This window comes from Lepisma saccharinum, chromosome 18 (genome assembly GCF_977018435.1).
Source record: "Lepisma saccharinum chromosome 18, izLepSacc3.1, whole genome shotgun sequence".
Classification (NCBI taxonomy): domain Eukaryota; kingdom Metazoa; phylum Arthropoda; class Insecta; order Zygentoma; family Lepismatidae; genus Lepisma; species Lepisma saccharinum.
In genome coordinates this window covers 17,847,710-17,867,889 of record NC_139246.1, presented here as the reverse complement: position 1 = coordinate 17,867,889, position 20,180 = coordinate 17,847,710, and the positions used below count along the sequence as shown (strand labels likewise).

The following is a 20,180-nucleotide window of genomic DNA, read 5'->3' as shown; positions in this document are numbered from 1 at the left end:
TTTACAGATCATAATGTGGTTGGTATAGTTCAAATCACAAACCCTGACACCTTCTGTAAACAAAACCACCTGCATGCAGAAAGCATTGAAAACTCACAGAAGTAAAATAATCCACACGAAAATCCCGCGTTTTTACAGGATTCATTACGTAAGGTAAAACAATGGCCAATTTGTAGTATGGGATACGCTGCCGCAAATGACGTCTCACTTTAAACCCAATGCTCTTCCTATTTTTACTTATTGCTTCACCTTTATGGTTAACTCTTTGCACCAGTAATCATTTCCCATAAATTTGGCTTCTTTGAATATATTTTACTTGCATTTTTTAGACAAAATGATATAACATGGTAATGTATATTTCTAAGGTTTGATATAGATAGGAGTGTATTTGAAATTTGTTTGTACATTTTATGTAAATTGTATTTTATGTAAATAAAATATATAATGGGCATAAACAGCCATATGCATTGCTGTAAGTCCAATAAATATATTGATGATGATCAAAACAAGACAAAAAGTTCGAAAATTTATTGCGGTTGGAAACTTTGGCAAGCATCCTAATAACGATTTTTGTTCCGCCAAATATAGTGCACTTCGTAAAATAACTTGGTGACATGGCAAGGCAAGATAAGTGTGAACATTTTGTAGTAATATAACTTTCAATGAGCTTAGAGATTTGTGTACATAATGATATTTTATAACATTGGTTATTTTCTAAAAATAATCATGTGAACAGCAAGGAAGTAGTGCAACTTAGTAATATTGCCTGACTTAGCCTTAGAAAAATAACATGCCGAGTTCTATGCGTAAAGGAAAGTCTCCGTTTACTCCGAGCTTGTTTTCAAAACACCAGCAAGGACAGCCTTTGAAAAGGGGTGAGAAACAGATTCTACTCAATATTTATGTAACGTTCTGTCAGTAGTATCCTGAGAAACCAGTAAATGAAGTGGTTAAGTTGGTATCCCAGTGCAGTGGTGTGTCAGTGTGTCAGTGTCTGCAGTTTTAAGGGTTATGAAAGAGAGAATGACCGGGAGAGTAACAATGAATGCGGCTGCATATTCGTCTGATGTTTTGAGAATGGGTTCTCACATTCAGAGGCTCTTATATAAAGTGAATAGGTGGGGCGAACTATGAGTGTAACAACAGATGATTGCGGTCATGGATCAGCTGACGCGGAGTGATACATCGAATCGGTGAGACCGTTTGTTTACAGAAGGTCTCAGGGATGGTGATTTAGACCTTAGTTTATCATTTTTCCCAAAATTTGTGTGTGTTCCTTGCAAAACTGCCGTGCACTGTTTCGCCTCAGGAAATGATGTCACAGATACGATCAAATTTTTGTGTCTGGTTGCCAGCATTAAGGCAGCAAAACGGATTTTTTTGAACGACTGTAGCGCCAAAACTACGCACCAACGAGAAAAATGTTACTGAGAAAGGTTGCTTGTTTTGATGCCCTCTGTACATTTCCGTGGTCCGTGGGTGCCATTAAAATGACACCCTGTATAATATAGGCAACGCCGATGGAGGCACATGGTGGTTGTTCGCTTTCTTTCTCAATTTCATCTTATCATTCACCACTCATCCTCATCGTGACGACTAGCTAGACTAAACAGAAAAGCGACGCTAAACGACAAAAAGTCAAATAGAAATTAAAACAAACTTTAAGATATTTCGCGAGATATACAGTAGACCTGAAACTTTTATAACGATTGGAGTAATGGCTGGGACTTACATTTTAAGGGAAAGATGATGAATTTTTTAACCTACCATATGCACACTGGATAATTTGTAAAGGAGGAGGGGGTGTCAACTGTTGAAACAATATTTACATAAGAATACTTCTACATTTCATTGCACCATTAAAATTGCCAATACCTTGCTCCTAAATTTGTGAGATACTCTGCCATTCCCCAGTTCTTGGTCAAGAGCTCCCTCAGAGCGCTTCCCATGTTGGGCGTCTCCTTGCCTCCCGAGCCGAAGGGGTCAATGAACACAGCCAGCAAGCTAGCAGCACTCGATGAGAGGTTGTGCTCTGCAAAGAAGGTCAGAAGTTAATAACACAAGCCAGTAGCTACGTTTGCATTACGGCTTTACAGTGACATGCTAGTATTTCTGATCCATGGTATGCTTAACCGCTGTCTGGAGAGTTTCCTTTGGGCAGACACGATGGTAGATAAAATATTATTAGCTGGAAAATTTCCTTGTTATGTTGACTAGGTTCCTCTCTACAAATTCCTCTTTATTTTTCTCTTTCCTTCTGTTTCTCTGTTTTCTCTCTATCTATCTTTTGCCTAGTTTTATCGCACGTATAGGGGGGCCTGTATGGTCATGGAAGATATCTAGTGTTATCACACATTTAGGTACCATAATTTTCTGTGCGAGGTTGGCAACTCCGTAAAAATAAGCAAGTTGGTAACCATGGGAAAAGATAGAGATTTTCTTTTCTTCCTTGCTGTGAAGTTATCAAAAATGAAGGACATTTCTTTGTTATGTTGGCTAGGATTTCGTTCTCTCTCTCTCTCTCTCTCTCTCTCTCTCTCTCTCTCTCTCTCTCTCTCTCTCTCTCTGTCCTCAGTCGATATCTTTGTGTTATTCCTCTCTCCTACTTCCTTTTTATTTTTCTCTCTTTCCTTCTGTTTTCTCTCTATCTATCTTTTGTCTCCGTATCTTTTATCTTTTTCGAACTCTTATTCCTATTCTTTCTATATCTCTTACGCTTCTATCTCCCCATATTCATCTCAATTTATATTTTCTCTCTAAAACTTTCTTCCTCATTCTTTACTTCTCTGTCTTTTCTTCCCATTTCTATTTTTCTCTTTCTTCGTCTTCCACTATTCTAGTGGTTCTCAAAGTGTGCGCCGCGACGCCCTGGGGCACCATAGATTCTTACAGGGACACAGCGAGATGTTCCAATATTTTTACTGAAATGATGTGATTGTTTCAAATATGTGCTTATTTAGTACTTCTTACATGTAATTTTTTTTCTGAATTTGAAATATGTGTTTATTTTTTAACTGAAGGCAAGCAACCTAACCACACTAACAGAGCGTTTCAAATGTTAAATAGGCCTACATTCTGACTTGGGCGCAGCGGAAAAAATTGGAAACAATAAGGGCGCCAAAAAACGAAAAAGTTTGGGAAAACCTGCACTATCCCATTTTTCGTTTCTCTATGCTTCAGGTATACTATAACAATTATAAGACGGGTACTTCCTTACTTAAACAAGCCGCTGACTTCGTGTATGGAACTCCCACAATTAACATTATTTGTTTTAAAATTTTATATTCGTGCATATATAAAAATTGTGTGTGCTCAAACATATAATTTCTAACCCTTAAACGCCCTGCTGGGAAGTTCACATTCCCAACACTCACATCGCGCGTCATATGACTTTGGGAATGTACTGTAGCTCAGACAGTATGTATTTCGGAGATGAATGTTTTTAACAGTTGAGCGTTCGTATGTGTAGTGTCTTGACGTTGCAACGAAGGCATGCATTTTTTGTGTGTGGCGTAAGTATCGTGCGTTACACTAGAAAATATTATTTTCTCAGAAAGTATACAAAACAAGCCGGTATTTGTTTTGTACAGTCACGAACACTCCTGGGTTGTAACAATCTCATTGACTTTCAATGATATTGTTACAACCCAAAAGTGTAAAGCTGTATGCAATTTCAAATTTCGCGCTGGAAACACGCTTGGACTTTGAGGCTAATGCTGCGGAAACAGCCTGGGCGTTCAAGAAAGTTTCAGACCTAAGTGACACGCGACAGCCGACAAGCAATACATGTTGGTTGGAATTGAACCCTCAGTAATCAATGCAGCCTTTCAAACCGAAGCGATGCAACAAGCTGCACGTGTCGCTTGTCGCTTGCGTGCAGCTCAGACATTCTGAATGGCGTGCATCGTGTCGCTAGTGTGTGTTTCTCGCGCATGCGCGACAAATGCTTGCTTATAAACTGAAGAGGCATGTATCGTTGGTAGCTTGTCACTTCGGTGTGAACCCCTTGTGTCGTCTGTCGTCTGTCGCTTATCGCTTCGGTCTGAAATGCCCCTAAGGGTTAATATCACACCATGACTTATCTATCTGAAAACTAGTATTCACAAAAAACGTTGCACAAGTATTTTTAGTCGCCGAACATAATTGTGAATATTTACAATTGATGATGAACCGAAAAGAACTCAGTGAAAAAGTTGAATATTTTTTTTTATGATAAAAGTTTACATTCCTCTTAACTGGAAGAAATAATTTAAAATATGCAAAAAATATGTGATATCCTAATTTCTCTCTCCCCACCCTCTTTCTCGCCTCTTTCCTTCCGGATCAATATCTTCTACATTCCCCATTTCTTATTACTCACATTATTTATCAGGAATTTTTTCTCTTACTTTCTTCTTCTATCACTTGTGTTCCGTTCTCTTCCCTCTTTTTCTCCTGCTGTTTCTTAAGTTGTCTCTCTCTGTTCCCCACCATTCTCTCATTACCTTACCTTTTTGACCTAAACTTAAACATTTTTCTCTCACTCTCACGCCATGTGTCACGTTCCTACAGTGTGACCAGAAAGTCCCTTTACACCCGAACTGAATGCGTGTAACAATGTAAGATTGTAAAATATTTAAAATTTTTACCTCCCATCCTGATCATTGATATAGCAACAGTGCTCCTCACGTGAATTGCCACGTGACTGACCGCGGAGGGAGAATAAAGTCTGTGTCTTGACCAGTTCATTGTCGCGCCTTCCCGTGTTTGGTGAACAACAATGGCAGATACCAGTGACTTCACTTTGGAGGAGCGCTTAGTGACAAGTGTGTGGGTCCATGAACGGAAGCACAACAACGAAAATATGCCGCAGGTGATGGATAGGTTTCGTGAACGGTTCGGTAAGAAGCCACCAAGTCGTCAAACTTTGATCACGTGGAAGAAAGCTTTGCGCCTGGGAAGTGTTTTGGATGCCCCTCGTTCTGGTCGTCCATCAACCCAAAAGGAAACGTGTGCAGACGTTAGTGTGTCAGTGATGCGTTCACCCTGCAAGTCGACCAGAAAGCGTTCTGCAGAACTTGGAAATGCAAGGAGCACAATGCAGCTCCACACGTGCACGCATTCCGGCCAATGGCCATCAATGGGCGTATCAAGCTGTGCAGGGATCATGGAGGTGCACATACGAATGTTTTGGACAACTAACTGTAAATATTATTCATGTAGGGATGAAATTGGTGGAGGTGTAAAGGGACTTTCTGGCCACCCTGTATATATTACTTTTCTGTCTATTATCTCTCTCTTTCCGTTATGCTCTCTTTTTCTACCTATTTCTCATATTGTCTCTTTCTATATCTTATCTTCCTTTTTGCTACGTTGTTTCTCTCTACTCTCCTCCCTATGGTTAGGTTTTATACAACCTGCCATATACGACGGCCGATAAGTCCGTATGCGCGGTGCACGGTGAAGAGGCACGTGACTGCGGCAGCCAATCTGCGTTACTTGTACTGAAGCTCCAACCAAAGAAGGCGTGGCTACCAGGAAATATGGCAACGCCATTAGCCTGACTCACGCATTGTTGTTCTTTCTCTGCGCAGCCATCGACTATCGCATATGGCAAGCTGTATAGCAATGATAACCTTGGCACATCCTTAGGACTATTTTACTGTATGTGCACTTTAAAATCAATGGAAAAACATGGATCATGTATAAGAATATACTGAATATTGTTATCCTACCTGCAAGTTTCGACCTCAGGAACGGCGACTGCCTACATATTGTAATGATGGGTAGTTCATCGTAAGGTTGGTAGTGATACACTATCTCGGAGTTGATTGGAGGATCCACAATCAACTTCCTTGTTATATTGATCATCTCCATGAAAAGAGAGATTGCAAATATAATGATGATTATCGCCCAAAAAGCTCTTTGGTACAGCTTCCTGCTTGCTCCCAGGAATGCGAAACCGTGGCACGAAGTTTTGTTGCAGAAAGATAGGAAAGTGCCTTTTTCCTGTGTTTGGTTCACATCCAGAACTCTCCAGATATGTTTCTTTCTCATTGATTGACTGGGAATTCTCTGACAATTTTTTCTTGTCGTCCTGTAGTAACGGAAAGAAACACTATTTAAGTCTCGCATCATGAGTCGTGGTTGTGAAAATATATGCCTTGACTTGCAACATGAACAAGATTAGAAACTTTGTGAATGTTTTTAGGTGGAAACTCAGTACTCAATAAGCTTCTTCCGTGATTTGCTAGGTTTGCACCGGTTACAAATTTTTAATTTCCAGTAACTACAATTTCAAAGACACTTTTAGAAGTATTAGCTCGTCCAAAGCCTTGTTTCTTCTAATGTAGATGAGCACATACACACTGAACTTCAAGGACTTAGGTTTCATAACTTGCCTATTAAATCTTCCTTGCACTTTTCAGTAATAACACCAACAGTTTCTTATGCCTGACGTTTGAGTTAAGTGTAACCTGTAGTTGTTTGAAATCATCCGTGCACTATTCAGTATTAAGATTAAAACAAACTTCAGTACACATGCTTAATTTTGGGTGAATAGATGTAGTTTGTTTTATAAATGATCCTTGCACTGAGCTATTCACACTTATTATGTATCTTCCGTAATATAGGCAAGTATCATGAGGGTTCTTTTCAACAAGCCTTGCACTATTCATTGCTAACACTGATTTTCATGGATACTTAACTTTCCTGATTTAGGTGAGCTTTCTGAAGGTTGTTTAAAATCTTCCTTGCACAATTCAGATTTAAAATAAGTATAATTTAATTTTTCTGATCAACATAAGTATCATGAAATGAATTCGTTAAAATTGCCCTTCCATTATACAGCAACTAAAAAAAAATGGCTCGGTGAGTGTGGAAGTTTTTTTTAAAATTATGCTTGCACTTAAAACTTATATGACTGAGAAGTGTCATGCACAATTGCTTTCTTTTACTGCTCACACTGTCAACTCAGATATAACCAATCTATAAGCTAAAACGGCGAGAAATAAACTTGCACTAACCGTGCCATTCTGCCTTGTACTAACAAGAAAGAACCTGTTATCACATGTACAGTTTACAACAGCAAATTGGATAACTATGTTTGGCGAGCCGTTACCATTGCTTGAGTTTGCTTAAGAGCTAGTAGGTCGATCTTCTCTTGTTTGTTAAACGAAAGAAAGAAGAACCGAAAAGTCATTTTTATCCTTCGAATTGTTTACTCACGCCCATCCTCGAGACTGTAATGACAGCCAATCATCGTTTAGCTTTTGTAGACAGCTCGTGTACCTCTATGAGAAATGGCATGTCCAAGAAAACTTTCCAAGAACATTTATTTCACAAGAATAGCAGATACTGAGGTGAACAAAGGCAATTTTCTTATTTAAAACTTTCTTCGTTAACATTTTTGCAGACATATACCAATATTATTGAGAGCGGGGACAAATATAGACATACATTTCAATGTCGGCTCTGGCGTTCTGCAAGTCACATGATACAAAGGATGACTTCTTTATCTGAAAAATGAGTTTTTTGTACTTCTCCATACCAACGAGGAAAGAGGGGGGGGTGTTTACAGGGTTCCATTGTACCACAATAAATATATTTCGTCTACATTACCTCCCTGCACAACAGAATTGAAACCAGCTAATGGTTACCTCACTATTAATGATATGTTTTTAATCCTCTTTAAAAGAATATGTCTACCACGCGAATGATCTGGGTTCGAATTCCGGGTCAGGTGATCTGAACCAGGAATTGTCCAAGTCATTTTCCTGTTTCTACCCGGCTCTGATAGCCTCATATAAATAGATACCTGGGGGTGATGCTGATCACATCATCCCAACTGGCCGAAATCAAGAATATGTGGAGCTCTATCTTCACATCACCCCATGTACCTTCATGGCATGTGTGTACTACATGCATACCTATTTCAAAATAGCCATATATTTTATTTTATTTTTTTGAAAAATCAAAATATTTTTAATTGTCAGTAGTAAGTTATGCAAATTTTATTTTAAAAATTCAGAATGGAGAATCTTCTAAAATGGGATGGCCCATGTTTATATACATAATTACATTCTGCATTTTGTCGATCTTCTTGGCGAGTGGTTAGCACAGTACACTACGACACCAGCGATTCCGGGTTGAAATCGCGGCCTGCATGTGGGTCTTCCTTGTGATCAGTATCATATCATCACTCTTCCCCATCACCGCTATAAGCCAAGAGTGGCAGAAAATCAAATTAAATAACAAAAATACAAATATTGTGTATTTTTGTTTATAATTTTTTGTGTCGTTTTTCGCCACTATTGGCTAATTGCGATAATTTTGTTGGGTGTGTATTAAGGTCGAACTTTGTACCCTCGAAATCAAAAGTATTATTTCGCCACTGCTTTCTGACGGTAAGTGTAGCCCCTTCTAATTCACTACACTTTTTGACTCTGCACTCGTGTTCGTGTATGCACCGTTTGCACTACGTTCTGAGCAGTGTATCGTGTGGTGTATGGTCACGTGGTGCATGCTAACTAATCAAATGAACGTTTAAAGCAGCAGACAGGCATTTGTTGAACCTTCTGAACTTGAACCATAGATAAAATAATCAATGGGAGATATGTTCTCTCTTAGTTAAATTCTGTGGTCTTAGCTGGGTCTTCGTCCACTAGCGACATCTATCCGCTGGAACAAGAGTTACTTGTATCCCACTGTTTCTCTTTTTCAACGCTAGATGGCAGTCTGTTAAAAAACAAGAAACGGTATTTAAAATGTGATTTCTTATTCGATCTATCAGGCTAAATATACTGATATTTTACCATAAAAGCTATATTTAACCCATGATTTGTTTATTTGTTTAGGGAGTATGAATGATTTATGCATATATCTGGATCTGTTGGGAATCGAAAGAAGTTTTGCTGCTCAGCCAGTTTACAATCTCTTACATCGCAACGAGATATGTCCATAAATCGTACAGTTACTAATCACGAAACAAATAAATGGGACACGAACACGACAGAGAACTCTGCACTTCTATGTATTACGAACAGTATCACTAACTGATATTTCGAAATGGATTACTATTTCATGGTTTGGTTCATTTGTTTGTGGTGCGGCCGAGTTCTTTGAGTGACTCACGATGTCACGAACAAAGGTTCCTGGTTCGGTTTCTGACCTGGTCCTGAGGGAATGTCCCTTCATCTGTTCCACTTAATCATTCATCCTCATCGTCACGATGAGCCAAAAGTGTCAAAAAAGGACGTGAAATGATGAACAGTCTTGTATTTTAGGTGAAGTGTTGTCCATATAAGTTTGCTAAAAGGAGGGTATGTGTTTTTTTGGCAGGGTGTGTTATACAGGGTGTTCATAAAGTCCAGGTTCCATTACAATGTACATTACATTTATAATAGTACCGTGACTTTATGAACACCCTGTATTTTGTCTTTCATGAAAAAACTCGGAATCACGATCTTGACACCTCGTCAAGACGAGACGATCAGGTCCGAGTTTCTTTAAGCTTGTCCGGAATTATATTTTCGCGGGTCAAGATCCCCATCAGCTGCTCTCACACGCCATTGTTTAGCTAAAAACAGTAAAAAGTAAGAAGTAAATTTAAAGCATGTGTTGACTTTGTACGCTCACGGTCACATCTGGGTTGTAATGATTCAAGTGAGAGTCGATGGGGTTATTGCAACCCAGAAGTGACCGTGACTGCACGTTCTTAATCCCTAACATAATTGAGGTGAGGTGGTAGACACCACACTCCAACCACCTTTACCCCCTCCTCTCCCCAGATTCGAATTGTCGAGAGTCTGGATGAGTAACATGGAAACTAAAGATTGTTAGTTTAGCAGGGAAACTAAAGGAAAAATTCGTGCTGACTATATCTATGATGGTGATAATGTACAGACTTCAGCGATTTTGGAAATTATTACTTTATTTATTTCGTTACAACAGTAATCCAACAGTAAACAAATCAGACAGAGTAGTTATATTATTTTGTAGGTTTCCATTCAGACAAGCTGATGTGAATGTGGTGAGTTCATAGTGAATGAAACTTAACGTGCACGAATCAGCACTTAAAAGCACAAAAAAAATAACTTTATGCACTACAATATGTTAGCTATATTTGTTTAACAATGATGCTTCGAACATGCAATTATATAAAAACAAGAAGTAGTTGAACACAGGGTGGCCCAAAAGAAAGCTAACAAATCGACCTGTAAGAGACGTCTCTAGGGTTCTATTCACAATAAGATCACATTTCAATGTTTGTGATTCCACTTTCAACTGTAGGTCCAGTCACAATTGGCCTACATACCCGTGGAATAAGCAGAAGACAATTTTTATGTCCATGAAAACGGGAGACATTTTCTTTAAAGAGAAACTGATTTTTTCAGTGTTCAGAAATATAATTTTCTTGCACAATATGAGATTGTGTTACAATACTCTCAATGGTATGAAAAATGGCTTGCACGTTGACCATATATAAAGCTGTATGACTTTATTCTTTGCATGAAAATGAGTGTTAAAATATGTAATAGTTTATATATTCATTCTTACAGCTGTACCACACCAATCACTTCTCTGTAGGTTTTGATGTTATTGGTACACCCAACTTTTGGATCACCCTGTGAATGGTTCCTCTTGCTAGAGGATCATGGAATGCAGGAGGGGAAAATTAAGAAAACGCCCCACGTGGGCGTAACCCTTGAGGTGGTGCCACTACGCGGTCTGTGAACTGGATGGTGACGTCTTGCACCGCCATGTTGGAGGTGAGGAAGTCCCGCAGAGTCCTGACGCCGTCCCTGCCCAGGCGGTCAAAGGGGTACCCCATGGACCTCCTGTCCGGGTACTTCTTGTTCCTCAACCCGCAGAAACTGGCTGCGTCTGCGTCACTGCCATCCAGTGTCGAACCTTCCTCCGCCTGAAACAGAGAAAAGTCATCAGTAGGGCTAGGATTTTGATGACCTTAAATTTGCCAAAGAATGACCATTAGAAAATGCATTTATGACAGAATGAATTCAAGAAAATGCCCTATAAACTTAGAAAAATGAAACTGAAAGATTTGTAAAACAAATTTATAAACTACCAAGAGAAATTCAAATTACAAATTAACGTTACAGTATCTATCACATGTTCATTGCGTATGGTAGTACAAGTAAGAAAGTTCACTTTTTGTCATCTTTTACACTTTACACACACAATAAAAATCATATGTAAATTTTCCAAAATGAATGATTGTCGGTTGTCGGACAAGAGTGCCTTGGACGTGGGAAAACTTCTCTCGACTTCCAATGAACTTGACTTGAAAGGAACAATATCACTTGCTGTTAAGTCACTTTCAATTCCATGGAGTGCAAATTGTTTCCCTGACAAAATGTCCGATACAGAGCACAAAACTTTGTACCCCTTTTATTTGAACAATAATCCGTTCGACGACAATGTATTTACTGATAGAGCGGGAAATCACATTGCTTGAGCTTAATTGTTACACAACAGCTTGTATCAACAATATGGAACAGAATTTCTTTGTTTCTTTAAACACAGGCATTCCGAACTGTGCTGAAGGCAATGAGGAGAGAGTCGGGAACCTCTCTCCTTCAAAGGGTTACATTTGCATGTAAAATGCCCCTTCTTTCACCAAAATGGAGAAAATGCTTAAGATGACTTTTAAAAGGCCGAAAAATGACTTAAACGGTTCAAAAAGTTTAAAAAATGACCTTTACTCCAAAAAGGGTCAAAAAATGCAAAAAAAAAAATGCCCTAACAAAGGCATCCCAATCTATTCACTTGCATGTAAAACACGTTCCTATGTAGTTATGCAACGTTTCTGCCTTACCAAAAAAGGATGCATTTGCATCAAAATCCTAGCCCTAGTCATCAGCTTACATAGAAACATTTATCTGTCTAGCAATACTCTCAAGCATGCAAATCTAGCGCCCCACACAAAGACATGGATTGTAGGGTATCATTATTTCCTAGACATATCTGGCTGTTTTCCAAGTGCAGCTTGAGAGCGAGCCACCAATCCTGTAGCTTCCAACCAACAAGCATGTTGATGACGTCATCTCAACCTAGATCTATCGCTAACGCCCCTTGCTCACACCATGCATTGGTGATAGGTTCGAAAACTGGACTTGAGCAGTTGCGAAAACAGTCTCTGACTAGTCGCTGAAACAACTAAATATTTTCGAGGCATCCCTATACCTTGTGGAGGCACATAGTAGTTCAGATCCCACATTAAACTATAGGTCCTGTCCCGATTAGCCTGTGAATAAAGTGGACTTCAAAGCAAACTTCTTCAATGAGAATTGAATGCATAATGCGAGAAAATATAAAATACGGGAACGTAAAATCGGGGTTTCACTGTATACGGTAATATTGTGTGTAAGCAAAATATAGATAACGGAAAAGTAGAATAGACTCAAGCAAGAAATAATCGGTAATTTCAGTAAATTTTGAATGCAAGTTAAATTACAATAGTTATAATACACACAGGATTATACTCTGAACATATCTACCAACCCCCTGACGCCACCTATGCCGCTAGGTAAGGAAAGTCATTGCTGCTCACCTTGTCGTTCTGCCAATTGGACACCATGACGAACAGCTCGCATGGGTATCCCTGCGAGGTTCCCTTTGGTACCAGCATGTGGTGAGGCCACCCACAGCCGCAGAAGTTGAACTTATCCACCTCCTCCGCTGTGGCCGGCTGGGTAGACAGATCTCGGAACGTCTTCCCGAAGGCGATGGTCACCGAGGAATTTTCCGAACGACGCGTCACCGTCGTTGCTCTCTGATTGGCCGGGACTGAAAGAGAAGAACCAATAAAAAATCAGTCTCCATTCACTGCAAGAACTAAGTTTATGTAAACAGAAGCATGCCACTTCTGAAAAATAGTTCCTTTCCTATGCATTAATTTTGGTGTTATTTTGCCCATGAATACATCGGTCGTAGCTGTAGAACTCATATTATAAGGTTCAACAACTTCAATATAGCAACTACATTGAGTTGAGTGATGTGGCTTTATTATGCGCACTATATTCCTACGCGCAGCTGCATCTCTAACAACCAATCTGCTTTCTTGCAACAATATTGTGTATATTGAATTCATTATTACAGAGAACAGAGCATACTGATTGATTAGTAATACACTGGAATATGGATTTGTTTATCAATCAGCTGAGACAGTTATCATGGTTATCCATTTTTTGTTGTTCCTATGCATGGATTTGTTTTATTATTGACGTTATATCACTCTATTTACTTAGAGCAAGACCTCGTAATACAATAGAAACAGAAAGGACAACAGCATTAAAAGTGATAATGAAGGACATAACTTTCTAAAGAGAGCGAACGATTTCAATGTGTTGAAACATTTATAATAATACTAGATCTCGGTACCTTTGGCTAGAAATCGTTAAGAAATACGCGGTGTGAGCCAACAATCGACGACGACTATATCGACTATATATACTTGGAAGTCTGCTAATAACTTTCATCAAATTATTTCTTAATTGTATATTTTCTTATTTACGTTGCTCTCTACCTTACTAGCATGAATGATGATTACATGAAACTGATGAAGAGAAATCAAAACAAAGTGCACGCGCAGGCCGGGACTGGAGGCCCTCATTTGTCCAGTGGTGAGCTTTGACAAAATCCAATGTTCGCGCGCAAATCCATTCAGCTCTGTGGTTAGTACATTTCATAACGTTTTTCACGGAACAAAGTTGAAGAAACTGAAATTACAGGGAAATTTTTGACACTTTTCTCTATTGGGACCTCGAGGATTGAATGCGGAATGCGGAAAAATGCAAAACCCGGCAACGTAAAATCGGGTTTCCACTGTAATGTGATACAGGGTGTTTACCGTTGAACCTAGAAACTTTTCAAGATCAGAAAATGTAACGATAACAAATTGCCTTTTTACAATTCGTATTGTAGATGTCATCATGAAACTTGGTATAGTACAAATGGACGGTAGCACATTTTCTTTTCACACCGCTGCAATGTTCAGTGAGGCTGTGATCATAAGCTCTACCGTGTAGATAAACAATCTACGACGAATTAGGTTAAAAACTTACGTGTAACTACAAACTTGTCCATCTCCATCATTAATTCTCTTTGTTCGTTGAACGACAAGGGCCGACCTTCTTCATTGTTCTTCGGGGCCAGGAAGATCCTCACTGTTCCACGCAGCTCAATACCAGAGCTGTTCTCCACCTGCAAAGAATCGGGCTTTTTTGTTAAAAGCTCTGGTGAGAATCATGTAATTGTATAACTTCACATTGTAAGAACTCTCCAAAGTATCAGGTGATTTTTTCACTATGTCGAGGGGAGGAGATAGGTGTATTGATACTTCATTGTGTTTGACGCAATATCCATTTCATCATTCATCCTCATGATGCGAATGAAATAAAGATGGAGGGTTTGCCTCAGCTTAACTGTGAACTGCTTTAGTTTCATCCAACGCGGCATTTGAAAATTTTGCTGTGGGGTGAAATTCCAGTAAATGTATTGGAGGTATATGTGTGCTTAGTCCAAGATCTGGACTCTGTCTCCCACGTGGTCTCGGGCTTTGGAGGAAGGGATAAGACTAGGCCTACGCAAATGTCGTCTATACGTAGCTGGTTAGACACGCTCACTTTTGCTCGTTCGTGGCGTCTTCAAGGAAATCACGTTGCCATTCCAACGGCAGCCAGGTTGCAAACTCCTAAGAAAACAAGTTGCCAACTTTAGAATAACCATTATTTTTTTCCAAATTGATCGAACCTGCGCGCGTCCCGTAGTTTGAACCCAAAGCATGACGCCTTGGACCGCACGGCCCCGTTGCGAGACCTCAATCACTCTCTACAAATGTCAACCTGCCTTTACAAAGACTTCAATAGCAATCAATAATGAAGAGAAATTGCATCTGGTGTATTTTCTTGAAGAAAAAATAAGCTCAGAGAAAATATGTCAGCAGTTAAGTCGATCGCGCTACCTTGAACTTCCGTTTAATCGATTTGACTTATTTTACTTCACATTTCTGTCACTTTGGGCTAATCGCGAAGTTGTAACTATACGATTAAACTGACGAAGGGACATTCGTAACGTACCCGAAGGAACGAACTAGAGACCTTTAGGTGTCCCAATGGGTGATGTAATTCAGAGCACCATTGATCCTCTGCAACACGAGCACTCGCCTCTCACCGATAGCCAGACGGTGGAGTGCGAGAGGTGTATCACACACACAAGAATGGCAAATACACAACCACTTGGATTTTACACTTTCCAATCCGGATCACACATGGTTAGATATAAGGATGATTACCTATCAATGGTTGATGAAGGTTTCGTCGTAGAGAAACTCAAATGTACAGCTCTACAAACGTTCACCAAGCTTCTCCAGTTTCTCCTCTCTTTCCTCAGGCAAAACTGACCGCCTGCTCGATAACTCACCGACGACTTTCTAATCACCGTCCGTTGTACTCAATTTTATTATCCTTTCTTGTCTTCCTCGTTACTGACGCATTACTTTATAATACCTTTTAGCCAGCAACATGACCACTTGTATGCAATATCAATTTCAGGAAGATTGATTAACTACTGACGCAGCATTCTTGAAATACCTTGGAGTACAACGGCTAGTGATAAGGTTTAACAACTTTTATGCTTGATGAAGATTCTTTGATTTATAAGATACTGTTACGCATTCACAAAGTACACTCATGCCCAAGTTGAGATTCGAACACGGACCCCTGTCGTCGTAGCGCGTTGTGTTAACCACTCCGCAACAGAGGATAAAGATCATGTGGACATGATATGCATATCAACCTCAAAACCAAATTCACATTCGTCCACCAATTGTTGGATAACACCTCTCCCCCGCAAATAAAGATTTTTAGAAAATGGTTCGTATCGTTTGTGTCTAATTATACAAATGAAAAAAACTTTACTGAACTTACTGTTATATTGTACACGAAGTTCTCGTGCTGAAGATGGGTGTAACGCACAAGCACTGGTCCGTCTCTCATGAAATCCACTCCGAAGCTAAGGTCTATGTCGCTCTGTTGCCAGAAGGTGGCCAAAGTGTTCCTGCGACCTGCAGAGTTGGTTATCTCCACGGAGTTCACCCTCACTCCAGGGAAATCCATCTGGAAGAAGTTGCATTTATACGGTCAATTTACTTTATGTAGAGAAATTATTTCCCAGATTTCTTGCACCTAATAATATACTCCATTTAGAGGAACTTTTGCTGTAAATTTGTACATGAGTTATGCATGTATATATCTGTATGTGTGTTTGACTGTACGTGTGTGCATATGTGCTTGTCACTTTAATTTTAGAAAAATAAGAAATCCTCAACGTCATTTTGTAGCTTAAAGTTTCAAGTAAAAAAAAATAATATTTTCTTAGTTATGGTGCTTGAATCAGTACGTCAGATGTAAAGAAGTGCGAGAATATTGGTGATGACGCCTCTACGTTAAATAAGAGTTGAATACATCCTTCAATATATTTATCTACACACACACACATATATATATACATATATGTATGTACACATACACACAGACACACACCGTATCCACAAATTATTGGACGATTTTATAATACTACAGTTTCACTAATATTGAACAGACAGACATGATATTACCACCATGTGAACGAGGGATGTTTGAAGTTTTGTACTGTCCCGAAATGCATTCGATGTGCTCTCAACGTGCGGCAGGGCAGATGTCTAGCCAGTACTCCCATTCTCACCAAACCCTCTCAAGCATGTCTTGTGTGACGTTCCCAACGGCGGTGTCAATGCACCCTTGCAATTCTGACAGTGTCTATGGAAGTTGAGGAACGTAAACATTGTCTTTCATGAAACCCCACAGAAAGAAATCGCTTACTATGAGGTCTGGCGACCGAGGAGACCACCATCGATCGAAAACGTCACACACAACATGCTTGTGAAGGTTTGGTGAGAACTGGAGTACTGCCTGGACATCTGCCCTGTCACACGTTGAGAGCACATCGAATGCATTTAAAGTCTGTGTAACACTCTTTAAAATTATGGTAATAGAGTATGTCTGTTCATTATTGGTGAAAATAAAATAATAATCCGTTGCTCGACAGCCCTGGAAGGGCCTTGGCCTATCTCCCGACTGCCAGTCTCCTTCCACAATCCTACCTAGAGGTGTAGAGATCTTCAACCGGTAATGGGGTGACGTGGGGTCAGCACGTCGAACCCCCAGCTGTTATAGGAAATTTCCGAGACCGGGTTACGCTACTCACTCGTAGCTCCCCAATTTCCTCACGATGTGGGTTACCACCTGTTCTATACACAGGCCGAGAACCCAGACACTGAACCCAGGCGGACTCGAGCCCATGCCGTCCCGCAGTCGGAGTCCAAAGCACAGCGTCTTAGACCGCACAGCCACAGAGGAGGACATTGGTGAACATATAGGAATCGACTAATGTGTGTATACACTCCTCACAACAAGTTTGGAATATTGTTATATATTAGGCAATAGGTGATAGGCACGGTGGCATATGTCGACGAAAACACAAGAACGTGCAGCAGATAGACAGGTACACCATAGGCTGTGCCTATCACCTGATGCCTAATATAACAACATTCCAAACTTCTTGCGAGTAGTGTATAATATAAAATATGTACGCATACACATACAGAGTATTTTTTTCTGGCGAAAAGGTTCCGGTAACCTTCATAAGTCAATTTGCTATGGTGATAGTAATCGCAGTATTTTCAATAATATTTCTAGCATAGGACTGTCAAATCTTGCATATTTTTCTACAGAATAATTTGAACTTATTCTCACGGAAAAATGTGTCTGTACATCGTATAGCCAGTAAAGGCATGTAATTTTCATCTCACAAAATGCAAAAATTGATTATTTCGTCTTTTTGAATGGGATGAAATTTTCGCCTTTCTATTCTACAAGCCTAACATAGACTTTACATTACTTATAATACAAGGAGATGCACGACAAGAAGTAACTGTATAAGAGAAGAAACAAAATTAATATTAATTTCGTTGGTGTTCCATTTTGATCTTCCCAACTCTCTGTCATCCATGTTGGCAGGGACGGCGACAGGGGTGGGCACGGGTGGGCAAGAGCCCAACCAAAAATTCCTGTGCCCACCCGATTGCCCACCCAATCAAATTCACTAAGTACACATACTTAGAGATATGTGAATGTTGCAATAAATAAGTGTATTCTGGTGTTCATTACATGTATATTTTACTAACGAATATTATCTATACTAGAAATGTTCACATATCATCATCCCATAAGAAGCTGATTTAACTTTGTCATTAGAAAGCAATAAATTACTAGAGATCTTGAAACAAGAAAACTGTGACCAATTGAATACTTCTATGATTAGAAGCAGCTAGTGGGCTTAGGAGGCACAAGATTATGCAAATGCAAAATGTAGATAAACGTATAACTAACCACCTCATGTAGCTTGGCGAATAGATATAACTGAAACTGTGGAGGGGTTTGGGGTGAGGTCTTGGTGTTGTAAGCTCCGGGTCTTCACATATATAAATCCCGGCCTGCGTATGATTAAATTAATCTCTAAATAAACAAATAAAAACCTCAGCGTTGCTTCCTCCAGCAACACAATAAATTATTTCGACTTTTGAATTAGGTCTACATTGAAATTCATTCTACTAATAAGAAGCAATCACAATAACCACTATAATACCGAGGTATATTAATTTTGTTGTAACAGTTATGGGTTTGGAAATAGCAACAGAATTATTGAATTGATAATGGGTGGCTAATTCTGTTTAGAAATCCTAATTCCACACATAAATTTTGCCTATCAGTTACGTAATCATGCGATTTTTCTTGTGATTAACTTACGTAGAATTAAGAGAAGAAGGAAAGCTTTGTTTTGAGAGCGTCAGAGAACTAATCAGTCATGATGAGAATGGTTTAAACTTTAGAAGCATCAGAGGTTTACCCGAAAAGATCAACAGAATCTTTAGATGCAGATGAAGTAAAGAAGAAAAGGTATGTCACGAAGTATCCATAAGAAAATTTTGTCTATTTGTTTTTAAGTCGACTTTTATGCTCAGATAGGCTAATCGGGACTAAACGTACAGTTTAAAGTGGAGTCTGAACCAGTGTGCATTGTGCTTCCACCAGGAGAGGGGGCAGTAGATGAACCTCTTCATTATAAGGCGACAACGTTATGCCATTGGAGAAAAAAAATATATACAGAAAGAATTCACAGGGAACGTGTTATATTATGATAATAGAAGATGAGTTCATTTAAGAGGGTGTATTACCAGAGACAATATTTGAGACTTTCGGAAAACAACGTTATTTATCACGGAGTTAGCTGCCTTGATCCAACAATGAAACACTGTGAAATTGAAACTACCACCACAACTTTCGAAGTGGTATGAACTAATGAAACTCCACTTTTGGAAGAGTAAGTTGTTGCTGATTCGACTGATTTGTTCTATGTGAAGTCACTTTTCTGCTAATTTCGGCTAATGGCGACGATGAGGTTCAATGGTGATTAGGTGAAAGTGACGAAGACGAAAACAAATACACGCAGCCATTGAATATACAACCCTCCACAAATTATTATTTTGACTGTGGTTCCAGGCGCCAGAGACTCGTTCGCCTGCAAGATTAAAGTTTCCAGGTATACTGCTCAGGATAGAGGTTGACATTTGAGCGCTTTCGAAAAGTTACCGGTATAGTGACCAATTTCGATGAACTCCTTGTGTCCAAAATCACATTCTACAAAATGTAAACTATTTGTTACCTCAGTGTATGTGTTCATCTAACCCTACGTGTATCATTTCTCTAGTGTTGCCCACGAGACGAGACTTTGGCATGTCTCGTCTCGTGGAAGTCTCGTGGAAATGCTGTCCCGTCTCGAAAATATTCGTTTGTCTCATGACACATGGTCAATCTCGTCTCGTCTCGAATTTTTAAAAGCCTGTCCCGTCTCATCCCGTGGACAACACTACACTTCTCCCGCATTATTAACGAAGATTACTTCAGAAACAGAATAACTACTTAGCTAACAGATTTTCAATGTTACTTGACTATTACTTTTGGGCGATCTTTTGTCAAAATAGCATTTCATAAGCCTGGGGATACTTTATGCAGAATGAAAAAAGAATTGGTTTTTCCATGTGTGTGTGTTTACATTCCCAATAAGACATAACTTTTAATCCA

At 39.4% G+C, this 20,180-nt stretch overlaps 1 protein-coding gene across 1 annotated transcript in view; it reads right to left on the bottom strand.

Moving 5' to 3' along the window:
• Positions 1–9,890: 9,890 nt before the first annotated feature.
• LOC146002428 (phenoloxidase subunit 1-like) overlaps positions 9,891–20,180 on the bottom strand; it is a 38,078-nt gene continuing 27,788 nt past the window's right edge. Inside the window, exons 10-13 of the mRNA XM_083140253.1 lie at positions 15,927–16,115; positions 14,064–14,202; positions 12,551–12,786; positions 9,891–10,900 (exon numbers count right to left, since the gene is read on the bottom strand). Coding sequence (XP_082996379.1) covers positions 10,655–10,900; positions 12,551–12,786; positions 14,064–14,202; positions 15,927–16,115 — 810 coding nt within the window. The 3' untranslated portion in view covers positions 9,891–10,654. The remainder of the gene's footprint in view (positions 10,901–12,550; positions 12,787–14,063; positions 14,203–15,926; positions 16,116–20,180) is intronic.